This window comes from Mustela nigripes, chromosome 5, assembly GCF_022355385.1.
Source record: "Mustela nigripes isolate SB6536 chromosome 5, MUSNIG.SB6536, whole genome shotgun sequence".
Classification (NCBI taxonomy): Eukaryota; Metazoa; Chordata; class Mammalia; order Carnivora; family Mustelidae; genus Mustela; species Mustela nigripes.
In genome coordinates, this window is record NC_081561.1 from 37765432 (window position 1) to 37785541 (window position 20110).

Sequence of the window (20110 nt, forward strand, 5' to 3'; positions counted from 1 at the left end):
GGCAGAAGTTGAGTCTTTACATTTGGCCATGATTTGAGAAATTTTGTCTGCCTAATAGAATTCATAATGAGTACTCTTACCACAAAATAAGAAAAAAGTTATATGACTGGGGGTTTTCTTAAATAAATGTGTACCAAGAATTGTGTGCTGAAAGCTATGTCCCTGGTTCTATTAAGCACTATGAAAATTTATCTAAGGGTCAAAACCTTGAGAGAGTAAATAATGTTCTAACATATACAGGTCAGATGTGGTTAAATCATGGAGCTCTTCAAATTAACCTTTCTTAAATGAAATTTTATTCTATAAAATACTGTTTGTCAGGAATTCTTTAATAGTGGTGATAGTTTTCAAAGCTCCCAGAAGCTTCTCACAAAAAAAAAAAAAAAAAAATCACTAAATAGAAAAACCAAAACCCCATGGACAATATTTACAACAAAAATTGGTGATCAAGTATCCCCACAAACCTCAAAATGCTATGAGGTAGAGATGAGGCACTAACAACCACTGACCTGCATGACATCTGCAACTAATGGGGGACCAGGCAGATCTGAAAACAAAACACTAAAATAGTAAAGAGATAAAAACTGGAAATTACAGTGAACCAATCTAAAGAAAGCACATGAAACTAAAAAAAAAAAAAAAAAAAAAAAGCATTTTTACCCAATCCAACAGCAAATACATACAGTCTACAATAAGCTTGAAACAGGGGAAAATAATCTAGTCCCTATCTATGAATTCTCATAACATAACCACCAAACTTCCTTTCTAGGACCAGGCCCCACCCTGAGGAGGAAGTCCTGGGAAAGGATTCAAAACTCCAGCAGTAGCCACCCCTCTCAAAAAAAGAAAGAAAATAAAGAAAGAGAAGGTACAAAGTGGGAAAAGGAACAGAGCAAAAATAATCTCAGAAAACAAGAGGCCTTATTTTTAAACACTAACACAAAAACCACTGACGGGAGAGGTCTGTGTCAGTAGAAAAGCTATCTTAAATATCAATGCCTTTTAATAATAAAGAAAACTAGTATCACATAAAAATGATCAACAGAAAAGAATCAAGGTCCAATCTCATACAAAGTTTTAGAAGAAGAGAATAAGAAGCAGAATAACATCTCTACAATGAAACCACTCTACAACAAATATGCTCAGAAAACAGATCAGAACTGCACACCTACTAATTTAGAACAAGCCAAAAAATATATGCATGATATGAAAGAACGTGTTAAATGAGTTAAAAGCCTGGTGAAGTTATGGAAGAACAACTAAATCAGAAATTAGAAATATTGGGGCACCTGGCTGGGTTAAAGCCTCTGCCTTCAGCTCAGGTCATAATCCCAGGGTCCTGGGATGGAGCCCTGCATCAGGCTCTCTGCTTGGCCGGGAGCCTGCTTCCCTTCCTCTCTCTCTGCTTGTCTCTCTGCCTACTTGTGATCTCTGTCTGCCAAATAAATAAATAAAATCTTTGGAGATAAAAAAAAAAAATTAGAAATATTTGGGGCCACCTGCTGGCTCAGTCAGTGGAGACTGTGTCTCTTGATTTCAGGGTTTTAAGTTCAAGCCATATGTTGGGTATAGAGATTACTTAAAAATAAAACATAATTTAAGAAAGAAATTAGAAGTATTCAGAATTAAAATGAAAACTCAGGAAAGAATTAGAAATAAAAGGAAAAATACTTCAGAAATGAATATGAAATAAAATGGAACATGAGAAAAATAAACAGAATAATGGCCTATAAAAACTGGAAAGACAAAAAACCTTACAGTTTTTAATTTTAAAAAAGTAATAAAAAGGATCCAAGAGAAAGTGACAAATATTGGAGTTAGACAACGAAAATCCAACTTACATGTAAGAGTGACACTGAAGAAGAAAGCTCAAACAAGGAGACAGAATACTGAAAAACTGATTTCAAAAAGTCACTGAGGGGTGCCTGAGTGGCTCAGTGGATTAAGCCTCTGCCTTCAGCTCAGGTCATCATCCCAGGGTCCTGGGATGGAGCCCTGCATCAGGGCTCTCTGCTCAGCGGGGAGCCTGCTATCCCCCCCACTCTCTCTCTGCCTGCCTCTCTGCCTACTTGTGATCTTTCTCTCTGTCAAATAAATAAATAAAATCTTAAAAAAAAAAAGTCACTGAAATTTAAAAAAAAAAAATTGAAACTACATACTGAAAGAGCATACCAAAGGCATTTCTCGTCTCAAAGAAACCTATTTATATTTAATGACATAAATCAGTTAAACACAAAAGCGTGAAAGAAGAAATACCTGGAAACATTAAGCAAAATAAGGCTGCAGTGGCTACAAAGCAAGGTGTTAACTATCTTACAGGTACATCACTGCTGTGTGACGAAATGATAATCTGAGCCAACTGTATCCTTTTAAATTTTCATTAAGTAGTCTCATTAACAAAAATAAAAACAGGTAAAATTTATCTTAATAATGAATGCATCTTTCTCCTCTTCAGAACTCCATGGAAATCGTAGTAACTTATCTCACCTTCCCTTAACAATTTAAAAATGGTGTGATAAATTAAAACAAACCTGTACATCTGGATAATTCGAGTTAAATATAAGTTTCAACTGCCTATCAATATTCTAGTTCCAGTTTTCTATTTTCTAGGGATGGCAGAGATTCCTCACAGGAATGCTGTAGTTCTACCACTGAAATTTTATTTCACAAACTTAATATGTTTTTAAAGAATAATATGTATCATAATTTTATCTGAAATATACTATGTCAAGATCAAGGGGGAGAAAACTTCCTCCATATATCTAGTCACTTTCATCCCCTATATCTTTTATAATCCTTTGCATCCCAAATTTAATAGTGAAAATGGGCACAACATGACCACCAGTATAAGTACCTATAATTTAATTACTTGTTTAGCAACAGAGAAATATTTAAAGTATCTACCAATTCTCTTTTGCCTATTCTCCCTGTATCTGGGCTGATCAGGAATTCAAACGGAGGTCCTAGAACACAGTAAAGCTTACTGATGAGTATTAGTGAAAACCTGCAATTTTAGCTTCCTAAGGGCAATTTTTTTTTCTAAGAAAGATCAGAAGTTTATATTAAGACAAATAGGTCAATAGTATGATACAACTATTCCTAATTAAACTAAAACTACCAAGTTACTTACACAGGTATTTCTAAGAATAACAAGATTTAAATAGAAATCTATATCCATCTAGTCAGTGATTTTTTTCCTTATAAAAGAACACAAAGAGTAAAAATGTTCAAAACATTTTTAGAACTTATCTTTCAGATTGAATCTGAGAATATGGTCACATTCTTATGATTTATCCAGAGTGCAGGAATTCCACCATAAGGTGGAATCTGACTTTTAGGAAAAAAATGAATAACATCTCTAACTGTAACATACCATTCTTATTCAAATGCATATAATAAGATGAAATGGTTTTTGAATTGCTGTGGTAACTAAAGAGGACTGAACATAAAATCAAAGAATCTCAAAAACGGAAGAGACTTCAGAGTCATTTAAATTATTCCTCATCTGCCCATTCAATGCTTGAATCCCAGCTACAGATTTCCAAGTGGTTGTCCAGCCTTTGCACAAACCACTCAAGTAATGGCAAACTCATTACTTTCCAAGGCAATTAATTTCAGTTCTGGATGGTTTGAAATGCTAGAAAGTACTACCTATCTAGTACCTGCCTATATTTCCTTGGAACCTCCACACACTAGCTTAACTTACACTCCTAAGGCTCCTGTATTTGGGGAATTTAAACATATATAGGAACATGGGAAGAAAAGGAGAGAGGTAAAGAAATGAAAAAAGATACTGTATGAATAATATAGGACAAATTGGGGGCATATGCTTGATTTTTTTTTTCATTTTCTTCATTCTCCCCGTTCATTGCTAAATATAGGAAACATTATCTCATAGAATTATAACAAACCAAAGACTGTTCTTGGTGTGCCATTGATAAATTAAGGACATACTGTGTTCCCACCACTGTGGTAACCAACACAAGGGCTACAAATGCACATCAGGTAAAGTTACTAATTACTGGAAGGTTACAATTAACAGACATGCACAACGGTAAATAACAATATGTGGTAGTAAATAATTAGGCACAACCTATATTTTGAAGGTTTATTAAAGTATGGATTTAACTGGGTTTTAAAGAATGGGAAGGGTTTGGTTTGAAAAAAGGAATATTCAGAAGATACTTCCAACAACTGACAACTGCACAACTGCACAACCAAAACAAACAGTAAGAACTCACTGTCAGAATAATTCAACAGGAACAGCTGTCTCTCTACAGCAAAGAGATCTATTGTCAAGCATCTGGAGGAGGTTCAAAGACACAGGATGAAGCAAGACGGCAGAGGTGTGTGATTACCAATTTAAGGAAAATAAAACTTTTATGATTCTCAGAGGAGAACCAATACAAATTTCGTAAAAGAGAAGTCAAATGACCAAAACATGTTCCAGAAAGATTATTCTGAATGTGGTATGTAAAAGTGATGGAGAAGGGACAGTGACAGGAAGATCAGGAATAAGCTAAAGCCATGGACCTGGTAGTAGAAATGAGAATGTAAAGCAACAGAAGCAACAAAAGAATTAAGAACTGATGGCATAATGAGGCACACAAAAGAAAGAGGTAAGAACCACAGGACACCACAAGATTTTAAGATTAACTTGAAAGAAGTTAAGAAGTTAAGAAGCCAGTATGGACCACCAGATAATTATTTTAAGTGTGTCAAGTTGCAGATTAGTGGCATCTATTAATCTTAACATTTACAAAGGCTACATATTAATATCTTAAATCCTTTTTTCCTGTTTCCATATGAAACATTAAGAGGTTTTATTGATACTGCTAAAGAGCAACAGTTAATTTTGATATTCTATTCTTTCTTTTCTTTTTTAAAGATTTTATTTACTCATTTGACAGAGAAAGAAAGACAGAGAGAGACAGAACACAAGCAGGGGAAGCAGGAGAGGGAGAAGCAGGCTTCCCACTGAGCAGGAAACCCGATGTGGGGCCCAATCCCAGGACCCTGGGATCACGACCTGAGCCAAGACAGACACCCAACTGACTGAGCCACCCAGGCACCCCTGATATTGTATTCTTAATTTTACTCAAATGCGTAATGTTATCTGGCAAAAAGAAAAAAAAAATCTATGCCCCATCATATCTATTCCTTTCTCTTAACTTCTACATTACATTAATAGCCAGCTTTTCTCTGTTTCGTACTGAAGTATTCTTCATAAAGCAATGCGTTTTAATTACTTCATATGAATTACTGAATATACAAAGGTGAACAGATATGTAAAGCCATGTTGAAATTCCAGTGCTAAGGAACCGACCAGATTGACTAACTCCAGCCTCAAAGAATATACAATTAAAATGGGTGCTACGGCAAACTATCAATTACTTCATGCCAAGGATATCCAAGGTTTCTTAAGATCGGTAAGTCCACAAACAGCAAAGGTCTCTAATAGGCAATCTAAAAAAGAACTGAAATTCACTGTAGAAGCCACTATTGGACAGACAGGGGAAACCATCTGCACAAAAAAATAACTGAATCCATGAGGGTAAGTGAGTTCTCCTATGAAGAGAGACTAAAGAACAACAGGGGTAAAGACAAATCTAGAAAATCTCCACTACAGGGAAAAAGCAAAAAAAGAAATAGTAAAAACAAAACAAAATAAAACAGAGACTAAATAAACCAAATAGAAGATATGGTGAGTGACTTTAGCTTCTTTCACAAATAAAAACCTTCAAGAAGGCAGGGATAGTGTCAAGTGAAGCAGGAAGACCAAGGAGGAGGAGGAGAAGAGTTGGATTTGGCCATTAGGGGTAACTAGTATTCTTTATGAGTGCAAACTCAGCAGAATGATGAGAACAAAAAAGAGTTAACTTAGCAGAAGTAAGGTAAGAAATGAAATTGTGGGTAAAGATCTTGTTCAAGAAATTCAACCGCTAAAGGGAGACAAGAGCTACTCACTAGACTACAGAGACTGGCACACTGTGAGTACTTAGTAAGTGTTCAGTGGCTAAATAAGCAAACAAATGAATAAATACAGCAGAGTCAAGAGCTATTTGTTGAGGGAAAGATGGTATTAGGAAGACTTTTTTTTAAAGGCAGAAGCATGAAAGTAATGCATTTCAAAGAAGAAGAAAGAATTTAAATGTGCCTCCAAATGAATATAATTTTTTTAATTAGGTGGAAAAGCAGGAAGGAAAACTGCAAATGAAAATAAAGGCAGAGAAATTAGCAGCCACTCCCTTCCATTCTGCCCCTAAACAAGAGAACAAAAAGCTGAAGTCAAAGTAGGGTTTGGGGAGAATGGGAAGAAAGCAAGCTTCTATTCTTTTGTTTTAATTGAAAGCAAGAATGTGAGAAGAGTTGGGTTTAAAGACCTTTCCTTCTAGCCACAATATAGTCAAAGCTAAAGTAAAAATGGTAAAGATATTAACTGAGGGGGTAAAAATGTCTACAAAATGTTGCAGGCACGTTCACTAAGGATAAATCATAGGCCTGTGGAAATTGGGCAGTTTCAAATGTAAAATTCTCCACAATATATTTTATAATGAATAAATCTCAGTTGTGTGACCTTGGTGTTCCCAAGAAAATACTAACTACTATATCCAATAAATGACACTAGTCAGTAGTAAACAAAGAACCTGTGAAAGAATATTACTAAAAGATTTATAGTTAGTAAAGTATTAAAAGTGGTCCAAAAGTTATCAAGATAAATACCAAAAACATGGTGTATACTTTGCAATAGGGACAAAATCTCACTAAGATGTTTTATTAGACAGCACAAAAAATTTACAAGACTCTGCACAAAGTAAGCTAAGAAACTTGAAGACACAAGTAATATTCCTCTGCAGTAAAAATAAGGTATTTTTCATTTTAACTCCTTCAGTACAGACAATGAAAACTGAATTATTAAAAATTTTTAAATAATGGAGAAAAATGGTACTCAATACTTGGGGTTAATAAAACAGTACAAAATTAAAAAAAACAAAGATTTTAGTATTTATATAAGTACAAAGTGATCCCTCCTAAAAATTTGAAAAGTGCCTGAGAATAAACCTAAGACAAAAGATTTTCTTTTCCATGTTCCCAGATACACTGATTATGCACCACACCATACGTGCCCTCCTTAATACCCACCACCAGGCCAAAAGACATTTAATCTAACCATGAACTATATTTTAAAAAAGAATTTTGGTTAAAATGTAAGATGAGTAACTCTGTTTCCATGCTAATAAAAATCAAAGTAAGTTCTGATAAATTTTCTTTGAAAAATAAGCATAAAGCAATTCTAACCCAACTGTGATATGGCAGATGCCCTAAAACTTGATTCACACACTCAAAACAGGTATACAAATAATTGATATAAATATGGTGCATATATGTCAGTTGATAAGAAGCTCTGTGGCAAAACTTAAGTAGTTACATTTTATGGAGACACACAAAAGAAGAATATTTTTATTTAACAGCTGGGTTCAGAGATTAAATCATGTTTCCACATTAGTTATTAAAGATCTAAAAATATATAAAACTACCCAAAACTAAGTATCATCTTTGCAAATTAGAAATATGATTTTCATGAACTGTTGGGGTTGGTGGTAAGGGAAGACATAGGGTAGAAGTATATGCAGTAAAATACTTTCCTTCTGCAAATAAATGCCTCCTGAGCTTTTTTTTTTTTTTAATATCCAAGAAATTCTTACAAAATGTCATATGAATAAGAACACTAAATTACACTGTGATCGTCACTTTTCCTAATCTGAATGAAGAGTAAGTGTTAATGAGAACAAGCTCCAAGAAATAAAAATCTCAATGTATAGCAACCTACAGGTATAGACATCAGTGTAGTGGTTGTCCCTAGAGAACCTGACTATAAATTGGCACAACAAAATTTTGTAGGATGATGAAAATGCTTGCTCTGTGTATCTTCATTGGGAGTGTTGGTGACACAGTACAGACATTTGCCAAGACACATAAAACTCACATCTGTAAATTTTGGTCTCTGTAATTACACTTCAATTTTTTTTAAGTAAAAAATAAAATAAAATGTGCAGGTATAAATAGAGTTGGACTATATCAAACATACCTACCATGATAGGGAAAGGATATGTTTAAATCTGAGTAACAAGCAACTCAATAAATAGACAACTGATATGTTTACCGAATCATCTCAAAATGCCTTAACATCCAATATTACTAAAAATGAATTAATTCTATTTCACAAACATTCTCAAAAAGTAATTAATACTCAATACCACACAATGAATCAGTAGTACACTTAGTTACCAATTCATCACAGATTTACTAGGAAGCCACACTGCTTAAGATTAGAAAGATATTCAAGGCAGCAATACTGAAGGTTTTAAACAATGAATAAATGGACTAATATTACTAATAACTGGTAAGCTAACATCGGGAATTTAAATGTGCCATGTACTGTTCTAAATGCTTTCCCCATATTAACTTATTCTATCTTCACAGCAAAGCACAGAAGAAGACATTCTTACTATTCCCATTTCATAAATGAAGAAACTGAGGTACGCTGAGATTAAGTATCCTGTCTAACTCTGGCTGTCTGACCATCTAAAGACAACTTTGTAAATCACTTTGTTCTACTGCGTTTTTAGAATCAGTTGCCTTGAAATTTTCTAGGTTAAAATAAAGATTGTACTTTATAGAATGAAACCTTGGGGCCTTCACCAATTACTTACTCATTTATATCACATATCAGTCCCAGTGTGATTTTTTAAAGAACAACTTTGGCTTTGCTTGCAAGTACTTACAAGGCCCACTCATCTGTCTGTGTGACTAAGTTTCTTCATACTTTTTTTCTATACTTTTTTTTTAAAATAAAACTTCATTGTCTATCATTGTCTATTCATTTAATTTTTAAGTGAGAGCATCCTAACCTTATTTCTCATCACAGAACACTGAAAGAGGAGCTCTGTGGTATATAGTCATACAGAGCACCCTCTGGTGATAATTACTCATCAAAAGTCTTGCATTCCAAAACAGTAATTCTTATTTCAAAAAGATGACGGTTGGAACCATATAAATGATGTTCGAATACAATTTCAAAGACTGTATATTACTTAATAGTTGTTTTCAAAAGCCTGCCATTTTTAATAATTCAGTATCTTGCTGTGTAACTATTACCTATTCTGCAGAAAACCAGTGAATTCCAGCTGCAGCCCTCTGACTAGGAAACTCTGCTCTCAGGTATAAGAAAAAAACAGCTGCCCACCTCAAATAAACCTTTATTCAATTCCTTTTAACAGGCTAGCTGAGAAAAATATTATATCTGGAAAACTGAATTGTCCAAGGATTTCGTGTTTTGTCCTTTGGGGAAATGAACCATTAAAAAGGCAATACACCTTGGGTCTTCAATGTGTTGTACCTCCATAACACATTACAAACACCAAGTTACATTTTCAAGCTACACTGTATCACATTTTCTTGAAGACAACTTAAACAACATTATGAAATCTGTTACCACAGTTACTATAGAGATATTATCAAGAACAGAGCCTTATATGCAATGTTCAAAAAGCTCTTGATAAAACAAGTAAATTTTCTCCTCAAGGATTAGGAAAATACATAAAGTGCCATATTTCCTTTTATGTCCTAGCCAGCAAAATCCTCAAAAACTTATTTAAGAGTGAACTAAAACAGCTATGCTTGACCTTATAGTCTGAAGATCTCTTAGCTATTTTTTTCAAGTATTTCTAAGGGTTTTTGTTTTTTTTTTAATTTAAATCTTGACTCTATCTAGAATTTACTTTGGCATAAATATATCTTTATCACAGAAGTTTTACTTTCTTTATCCAATCTTTATTTATTTATGACCCACTCCCCCCAACATTATATTCTATTCTTTCACCCTTACTTCACCCTATCCATGCCAATTTCTGTGTTCTTTGGGTAATACCCAAATTTCATATGCGGCACCTGCCATTTCAAAATACTCCATTTCAATGTTAGATGCAAGAAGGGTTAAAGACTTTTAAATTCATTTTAAATATTGTAAATAATCTCTCAATAAGAAAATGTTTACCTGTATCTGTTCTGGTGTCCATTGGTCTAGGTTGACTGACTTGACCCTGGATATATGAACCCCAAGATTCCTATGGATTCCAGCACATCTGATGCAAATAAATACACCAATATTCCAGGAAGCCCATCGAGGACCTAATCAAGGAGAAAAAAACAAAGATAAATATTAAAAACTAAAGTAAATATTATGGCAGCTTTTAAGCAGCATTCTGATTTTTTACACAATTATAATGGAGCCTTACAGAATTTCAAATGGCACCAACAGCAAGCTTATAAATCAACCTTCAAAAACTTAAATGAATTTACTAATTTTCCTTTTCTAGAAACTTTCCCAAAACTATCTAAGAATTTAAAACTGATTTATGTGAACAGTGTTTTCACTTAGCATATTTGAACCAGGAACAGTAATATCCCACAGTAAAAAGTTCTTCATTAAATGTGTAAAGTGTTCCTTAAAAGATTACCAACAAATATAAATCATAGAGTTTTTAATGAAATGAAGACATTAGTAAGAAACACACAACCAACCTAAAAGAAAAATGTGCAAAAAGATATGAATGGATAATTCACACAAGAAATGTATAACCAATAAACATAAAAAACATATACAAGCTCACTAATAGGGGAAAAGCCCGTTAATACTACAATAATCTCCATTTTAGATTCAACACATTGGAAAAGAAATTTTTTAATCAACTAAATGTTAGAAAGACTGAGAAATAAAGTCTGCCTCAAGAAGCCTTATAACAACATGAATAAATCCCAGCTATAACCCTGAATTAAGAAAAGTTATAGATAAACTATGGTGTGCTATAAAATGTTAGTTCTTTGGATCATTGTTTAAAAATTCTGAAAAACATGGTAGAGAAACTCACATAAAGATAAAAGACTACAAAGCCTTAGCTGTACTATTCTTTATGTCTTTGAATGTATTTTCTTAATAATTTTAAATATCCTTTTTAAAATTTAAATTCCATTAGCCAACATATAGTACATCATTAGTTTTTGATGTAGTGTTCAAAGATTCACCAGTTGAGTATAACACCCAGTACTCATCACAGCGCATGCCCTCCCTAATGCCTATCACCCAGCTACTCCATCCCTCCACCCATCTCCCTTTCTACAACTCTGTTTCCTGGAGTCAAGAGTCTCCTATGGTTTGTCTCCCTTTCTGATTTCCTCCTATCCAGTCTTCCCTCACTTCCCCTATGATCCTCTGCACTATTCCTTATATTCCACACAAGAGTAAAACCATAAAAAACATGTATGAGAGTAATTGTCTTCCTCTGATTGACTTGTTTCACTTAGCATAATTCCCTCCAGTTCCATCCATGTCGATATAAATGGTAGGTATTCATCCTTTCTGATAGCTGAGTAATATTCCATTGTATATATGAACCACATCTTCTTTATCCATTCGTCTACTGAAAGGCATCTCAGCTCCTTCCACAATTTGGCTATTGTGGACACTGCTGCTATGAACATCGGGGTGCAGGTGCTCCTTCTTTTCACTACATCTGTATCTTTGGGATAAACACCCAGTAGTGCAAGTATTGGCTTGTAGGGTAGCTGTATTTTAACTTCTTGAGGAACCTCCATACTGTTTTCCAGACTGGCTATACCAGCTTGCATTCCTACTAACAGTGTAAGAGGGTTCCCCTTTCTCTGCATCTTCACCAACATCTGTTGTTCCCTGTCTCATGCATTTTAGCCATTCTACCTGATGGAAGGTGGTATCTCATTGTGGTTCTGGTTTGTATTTCCCTGATGGTAAATGACGTGGAGCATTTTTTCATATGTCTGTTAACCATTTGGATGTCTCCTTTGGCAAAGTGTCGGTTCATGTCTTCTGCCCATCTCCTGACTGGATTATTTGTTTTTTGGGTGGTGAGTTTGATTAAGTTGTTTATAGACCTTGGATACTAGCCCTTTATCTGATATGTCATTTGCAAATATCTTTTCCCATTGTATAGGTTGCCTTTTAGTTCTGTTGACTGTGTCCTTTGCCATGCAGAAGCCTTTTATCTTAATCAAATCCCAACAGTTCATTTTTGCTTTTGTTTCTCTTGCCTTTAGAGATGTATCTGTAAGAAGCTGCTGTGGCCAAGGTCAAAGAGGTTACTGCCTGTGATCTCTAGGAGTTTTGATGGATTCCTGTCTCACATTTAGGTCTTTCATTCATTTTGAGTTTATCTTTGTGTATGGTATAAGAGAATGTTCCAGTTTCATTCTTCTAAATGTGTCTGTCCAATTTTCCCAGCACAATTTAGTGGAGAGACTGTCTTCTTTCTATTGGATAGTCTTTCCTGCTTTGTTGAAGATAAGCTGACCACAGAGTGAAGGGTCTACTTCTGGGCTCTCTATTCTGTCCCACCAATCTATCTGTTTGTTTTTGAGCTAGTACCATGCTGTCTTGATGATAGCAGCTTTGTAATATAGCTTGAAGTCAGGCATTGTGATAGCCCCAGCTTTGGTTTTCTTTTTCAACATTCCCCTGGCTATTCAGGGTCTTTTCCAGTTCCATACAAATTTTAGGACTGCTTGTTCCACCTCTGTGAAAAATGTAATTTTAAATATTCTTATGATTATTTTCATATATTGCTTGTATAATCAAAGTAAAATTGGAAAAATAAACATAATATCTGATTATTATGTCAACTATTCAGAAGCTTATACCTAATGGACTTTTATAAATCACCTGATTATGGGAAAAAAAAAAAACATACACAGTATGGGATATCAATAAAAACCAAGCTTTTTAAAATATTTATTAGACTTCTATTTTAAGTACATCCTTTTTTTTTTTTTAAGATTTTATTTATTTGTTTGAGAGAGAGACAGTGAGAGACAACATGAGCGAGGAGAAGGTCAGAGGGAGACGCAGACTCCCCATGGAGCTGGGAGCCTGACACGGGACTCGATCCCAGGACCCCAGGATCATGACCTGAGCTGAAGGCAGTCGCTTAACCAACTGAGCCACCCAGGCGCCCATTAAGTACATCCTTTTTATCTCAAGGAGAGATTTAATCTACAAAATAACACTGAAGCCAGTAATTACAATGCAGTAAAACTAAACACATTCCTCTCCAAAATTCTTTAGGAAGTAGTTCATGCATATACAATTTATACCAAAATATGCTGCTTTTAAGTTTGAGAAATGACACCTATAAACTGACAAACATCTGGGACATGTTCTATTTAATGACTGCTACCAGCATAGAAATTATTTAGAGGCCAAAAGACCTGTACTGTCAAACAACTCTGCCCTCAATGAACTGCATGAATTACCCTGCACTAATAACAAACTGAGCAACAAGGTTCTCATATTTTAAGTGGACTCAGGACTGGCTGCCTCATTACTTAGGTGAGTCTTGTACAGAAAATATTTTGAAAGTTTTAGAGCATTACTTAAGTACGTTATTGTTATCTTATGAAATTCTGAATATCAAAATACAATATGTTCTTACTTTAGAACTAAAGTTTTTACACTGATCTGCAAAACAACTGTATCTTAAAACTTTCCTCAGAAACAATTCCCAAAAGGGCAGTGAATCCAAAGCTTGATGGGAAGAGATTTTCAACACTCTCCAAGTGTGGCTTCATTTCTATTCTTAAAATAAAATGATTCCCCTCAGAGCATGTTAGACACACAGCTAAATACAAATGGAAACTTTTCTCCCCAGCAAAATTTTCTGATGCAGCAAATGTTATGACCAAATGAATTAATTAGAGAACATCATTTGTGGGGTGCCTGGGTGGCTCAGTCAGTGGAGCATCTAACTCCTGATTTCAGCTTGGGTCATAGTCTTGGGGTGAAGGGATTAAACTTGCATCAGGCTCCGCACTCAGCATGGAGTCTGCTTGTCCCTCTCCCTTGGCTCTCTTTCTCTCACTCCCTCAAATACCTAATAAATAAAATCTTTAAAAAGGGGGGGGGGGGGCGCCGGGGTGGCTCAGAGGGTTAAGGCCTCTGCCTTCGGCTCAGGTCATGATCTCAGGGTCCTGAGATCGAGCCACGCATCGGGCTCTCTGCTCAGCAGGGAGCCTGCTTCCCTTCCTCTCTCTCTGCCTGCCTCTCTGCCTACTTGTGATCCCTGTCTGTCAAATAAATAAATTAAATCTTAAAAAAAAAAAAAAAAAAAGGCAAGAAAGCATCATTTGCACAATGCAACAGTAAACAGTCCATGCAGATAAAAAGTTGTAGCACCAAATAGAGTGGTGCATTTTTACCATAACCAAAGATAATAAAGGGATCAAATGTATAAAAGCAATATACAAGAATAATACTAGCAGTAATAAAAACATGGACATTACTATTTAACAAAAAGCTAGATATAATAAGTGATGTTCAGATTTTACACAGCTTTATACACTGCTATCACTTATGGGAAATGTTAGCCCCAATTGTTTTTTTACCAATTGAAATAATAATGCAAATTTGTCAAAGCATTTTTCTTTGGAATAGCTATCACATCTTAACCACTATAGTTAGGGCTCTTCAAAAATAAACTTTTGAAAGCGTAACCAAAATTACAATTGGGTTATCCACTCTATAAAGTTAGCCTTGTAAAATTTACCTAAAATTGATAAAATAATAGCTGCTCAATGGGGTAGTCATTCAAGTATTGGTATGAAATCCTCATTTTCATTCACTAAACTATGGTAAATATTTACCAACTCTGTGCTAAGTAAATGCTATTAAAACACCACAAACACAAAGGTAAAAACCAAAGTTCCCAGACTCTGAAGGCCAAGACCAATATAAATATGTATAGCCATTTTAAAAACAATCTGGTGAAATCTAGTTATGTTCTAGATGAATAAACCCTTCCATCAGGCAATCTATTCATACACACACACACACAGATTGACCAACTTATATATGTAATATGACATATCTAGGTATCTACTCACATATAACATACCTTAACAGCAGTTATTTTAATAATATTTTAAATATTTTAAATAGCAAATCACAACTCATTAATTTAATCTCAACAAGTATTTATCTTTAAAGAGAAAGAAAAAAGATAATGATACATCACACAATGGGCAAAAATAGTTTTATTGAACTCTTTTTAAAACTCAGTAATGTAAGGGGCGCCTAAATGGCACAGTTGAGTGGCCTACTCTTGTTTTGTGCTCTAGTGGGTAGTCTCAGGGTCATGAGATCAAGTTCCACATATCAGGCTCCGAGCTCAACAAGGAGTCTGCTTGGGACTATCTCTGCCCTCTACCCCCACACAAGCACATTCATGCACACACTTGCAAATAAATATTTAAAAAATCAGTAATATACGTATGTATATAGATGTATGTATACACAAAAATCAAGGCATGCTGTAAAATGTTTTTTCTCTGGGTCCTGGTCAACTATGGCTGAAAAACACTACAAAGAAACTCATACTTGTATTTAAGAAGCATGTACCAGAGTATTTATAGCAGCATGGATTCCTAAAATAACCGGAAACAACTTAAATTTTCACTAATATGATTACCTCACCATACAATGTCAAAATGAATAATCTGCATTTATCAACAGGCAAAAAATCTTAATTATAACATGGAGTAAACAATTTTAGCATAAGCTGATCTATATTACTATATATGCCCTTTCCTGCCTTCTTGCCTTTGCATATGTTGCTGTCTCTGCACCAGATGTTTCTTCCTTAGGTCTTCAGATCCCTGGCTCATTTTGTTGTACTGGCCTCAGTTCACATGCTACCTACTCACAGAGGACTCCCCTAACTGCTCTAGCTAGAGTTGCCTCCCCCAGTTACTTTCCATCATTTATATATGATACTTCCAGCAATCTGTTCTGAAGTTCACACAAAAATCTAAGGTAACAAATAGATACAAAAAGGTAAATTGCTGGAGGGTTTAATTATTTTAGAGCTAAATCTCAAACAAAGAAAAATTAAAGAAAGAAAGCAAAGATCAGTATCTCTCAAACTCTAATGAGCATATGTATCCCTAGGGATATTAGAGATTCTCATTCTGTAGCCCTTCAGAGGCACCTGAGATCCTGCATTCCTAACAAGCAATCAATGAAGTCCATGCTGCCATCTATAAAGCACATTTAAAACAGTGAGATTCTAAATTATTCTTTTTTTTAATATTTTATTTTTTTATTTGACAGACTGAGATCACAAGTAGGCAGAGAACCAGGCAGAAAGAGAGGGGAAGCAGGCTCCCTGCTGAGCAGAGCGCCTGATGCAGGGCTTGATCCCAGCACTGGCATCATGACCTGAGCCAAAGGCAGAGGCTTTAACCCACTGAGCCACCCAGGCACCCCTAAATTATTCTTGACAAGGTCTTCAACTCAAACATTCAGCATACTTCTTGACCTGTTTTCATTATTCTTACTGAGTATACGACTCAAATTGTGAAAATTTATTTTATTATACTAGGAATCAAATATGCTGAGGAAAAAAATCCAGAATTTATTTAGAATTCAAATATTGCGTTGTTTGAAGGACCCATATCACTACCTTACTTAAAAGCAACATGAATAAGTGAGCATTAACTAAACTAGTACTACTTATCTCATAATCACAATCACACCAAAACAAAGCTCTAGTAACAAAAGAGAAGATGTTATTTGTTCTCACTAATATTAGCACATTGACTGATATCCTTCATTGCCAAATACTTAGAGAACATTAACAATCTAAACACATCACCTTAAAAGATTAATAAATGTGGCAACAATAAGAATGGGAATGGACAAATATGAGAACCACCAGGAAGAACTGACAGGAGTTAGTGAATGGCAAACAGTGATAAAGGAGAAGGTAGAGACCAAGATGCCTGTAAGTTCTATTTAAATCTATCTAAATCTATTTTAAATCAATTAAAATAGATATTAAATCTATTTAAAACCATAAAGGTGCTTATAGACTCAAAAATTTTGCAGGTAATCTGTTAAATGCTTTAAATGACAGAGACACATAGAGATGAAAATGTCCATCAAACAATTAGAAATACAGGACTTAAGTTCAAACTAGAGATACAAACCTGAGCACCCTCAAGATGGCAGTTATAGTGACAAGAAAAAAAGGCAAAAGAAGCAGAATTTAAAAAGAAAAAAAGAAGCAGGAGAATAAAAAGTCTTAGGGAGAAAATGAAAAGTAATACAAAAACGGAGGCCATAGCCTTAAAGAAAATATAGTCAACAATGTTAAAAACTTCAGACACATCAAGAATGGAATTAGGAGAGAATATCTGGATATGTTAACTAAAAGGTCATAGGTAACCTCATGGAGATTAGGCAGGAGAGAGGGAGGGAATTCATTCATTCTGAATTCCATTATCAGATCAGTAGGCAAGGAGAGGAAAAAGAAAGGAGATTCATCCACTCTGAATTCATTATCAGATTAAACTTTCACCATTTCAGTCTCTATCTCCAAGCTTTTAACATTTTTCTGTTTTCCTCTACTTTGCTTTCATGACCATTTATAACCTTGATCCTTCTTAAATCAACTTTATTTTGCAGTACTCCAACTTACATACTCAGGGAGCCAATCAGAAAACTCACTGCTTTCCCCCGAATACAACTCAATTTTCTTGTCTTGAACCTTTCCTTCACACCACTTCCCTTGCCTATACTGCCAACTTATGACCATACAGATCCTACCTCATTTTCAAGGCCTAACTAGAGTCCCATATAAGCCTTTTCTTATGACTCCATCCCTTCATTCTCTTTTAGTATAAATGTCTACAGCCCATGACAGCTTGTTTCACACAATATATATGTTCCAATAGGTACCTGATATTTTTTCATTTGTAATTAGTTTTATCTACTAAAGTAAGTGGTAAATTTCTCACTAGCCAGGCTCTATATGGCCTTCCACATCACTTATATTAAGTAAACAGGCTTACAATCAGGGTATATAGGGAGCATTAAAAAAAAAAATCTGCTAAGTCTGATGACTTGGTCAAATATACAGGTTCTTTGTTTGATACCTGAAGCAATTTATATACTATTTTAAAAAATGAAAACAAAAGCAATTTATTGTGAGGCAGAACTACTGTTTTCAATATCCATTTAGCCATTCTACCTCTTAATAATAACAGCCCCTAAGTTTTAGCTAAAAATATGGCTGTCCAGCTAAAGACTAAAGTTCTCAGCCTCCACTGCAGATGTGGCCACATGACCAAGTTCTGACCAGTGGAATATGAAGTGAAATGATGTTAGGCATTAACCAAATTAGGACTATATTCCACTTGCCTCTTCCCCTTTCCCATTAGCCACAGCACAGTAAGAAATGAGCCAGCTTGGGGCGCCTGGGTGGCCTTTGCCTTCAGCTCGGGTCGTGGTCTCCGGGTTCTGGGATTGAGCCCCGCATCGGGCAGGGAGCTCGATTCTCCCTCCCCCTCTGCCTGCCTCTCCGCCTACTTGTGATATCTCTCTCTCAAATAAATAAATATAACCTTTAAAAAAAAAAAATGAGCCCACTTTCTTGGTCTCAGATATTAAAAGCCCCACGCTGAAGATGACAACTACTCTGTCCATATTGGACAGTTCATCTCCAGACTAATGTGATGGACAAATAAATTCATATCCTGTTTAAGCCACAGTATTTGGGGGTCTTTTTGTTACAGCATATAAGCCTGTAATCTACCTAATTCTTTGTTAATTATATTTGATTTTTGGTGGCAGGAAGTAAAATGTGCCAGAGATTTAATCCTTTATTTCAGAGCCAAAATTCTAAGAGGTATTAAAGAATAATAAAGCACAGGTTCATCAGATCTTAGTTTTCCAGATTCAATTTAAATCACCAAATATGTATTAAGTGTCTGTTTTTACGAAGGTATTAGATGAAGAAAACAAAATACAGGTTTTCTGCCTTCAAGGAGTTATACTCTAGAAAGTCATACAATGGTTACAGCATAAGTACAAATGATGGGGGAACACAGAAGAGGAAAAGATGAATGTTGGCCAGGGATATAAGTACAAGCTTTGTAGGGACAGTGGCATTTGAGATGATTACCGGAAGATAAGTCCAGTTACAAGGGGTAAAGTCCGGACAAAGTACTGTTAGGGACAATTCAATGTTAAAATCTGTTTCACTATTAGGACCTGCTTGGCCAAAGCGACTCCATATTGCCTGGGTAGCCATATTGTTGTTTACATCCATGGACTTAATTCCGGGAATACACGCCCCAGCCAGTTCCCGGTATCGGTTCCGGGTGTCGATTCCAGGAATAAACGACCTAACAAGCCAAGACAGGTGGCAACATCCAACCAGCTAAAAGCCACATACCTTGAGGTCTGCGGTTATGCCCTATAAAACTAGTCTGTAAGATCGGGCTGGGGTCGCTCTCATCCGAGGCCCTGACTGGTCAGTCTGTTTTCTGATGCCTGGTGTGAAAATAAAGCTTTGCTTAACCTTCGCATTGTATCAGTCTTGCTCCTTTGATCACAGACCCCGTCTGTACATTCTAGGTAAAATGAACCATATCTCTCCCTTCCAACCTTGAAGAGTTTCCACTATACTGTAAGGCTATAGCCTATAAATAAATTAAATAAATAAATAAATAAATAAAAATAATAATAATTAAGCATTTAATTATTGTTAAGTTTCTTTTATATAAATACAAATTTGAATTCGAGTTGTGATATATATGCACCTAAGTACCAAGTACCAAGTGGCTAATAACCCTCAAACAGAGGTGAAAGACAGTTTTAAGATATGGAAACTGTAGAAAGTGGGAAAATGAGGTTTATGAAATTATAAGTTATTACATATCTAAACAATTTTAAAATATATCTAAACAATAAGAATTTCACTGAGAACTGAATATACTTATCTTGTAGCTTTCATACCATTTGAGAAATAAGATGAGAAGAAATTTCTCTTAAGTTTCTGATTATCATGACAGACTAACAAAAAAGCTACTTTGAATTTTTTTGTAAATAGAAAAATAAAGAGACAAGGAGCAGAGAATATAACACTAACTGCTAACTGTCATTTCTTTTTAAGACTTAGTTCTATAGGGTGCCTGGGTGGCTCAGTGGGTTAAGCCGCTGCCTTCAGCTCAGGTCATGATC

General features: G+C 35.1%; 1 protein-coding gene across 3 annotated transcripts in view; it reads right to left on the minus strand.

Annotated features, from left to right (window-relative positions):
- The window catches only part of SMAP1 (small ArfGAP 1), a 166456-nt gene that overhangs the window by 112979 nt on the left and 33367 nt on the right, over positions 1-20110 (minus strand). For 2 of the 3 annotated variants that reach the window (XM_059400161.1, XM_059400162.1), the window contains exon 2: positions 10058-10191. In XM_059400161.1, coding sequence (XP_059256144.1) covers positions 10058-10191 — 134 coding nt within the window. Of the gene's footprint in view, positions 1-10057; positions 10192-20110 lie in introns of those variants that run through there. The other variant, XM_059400164.1, reaches the window with a different exon arrangement.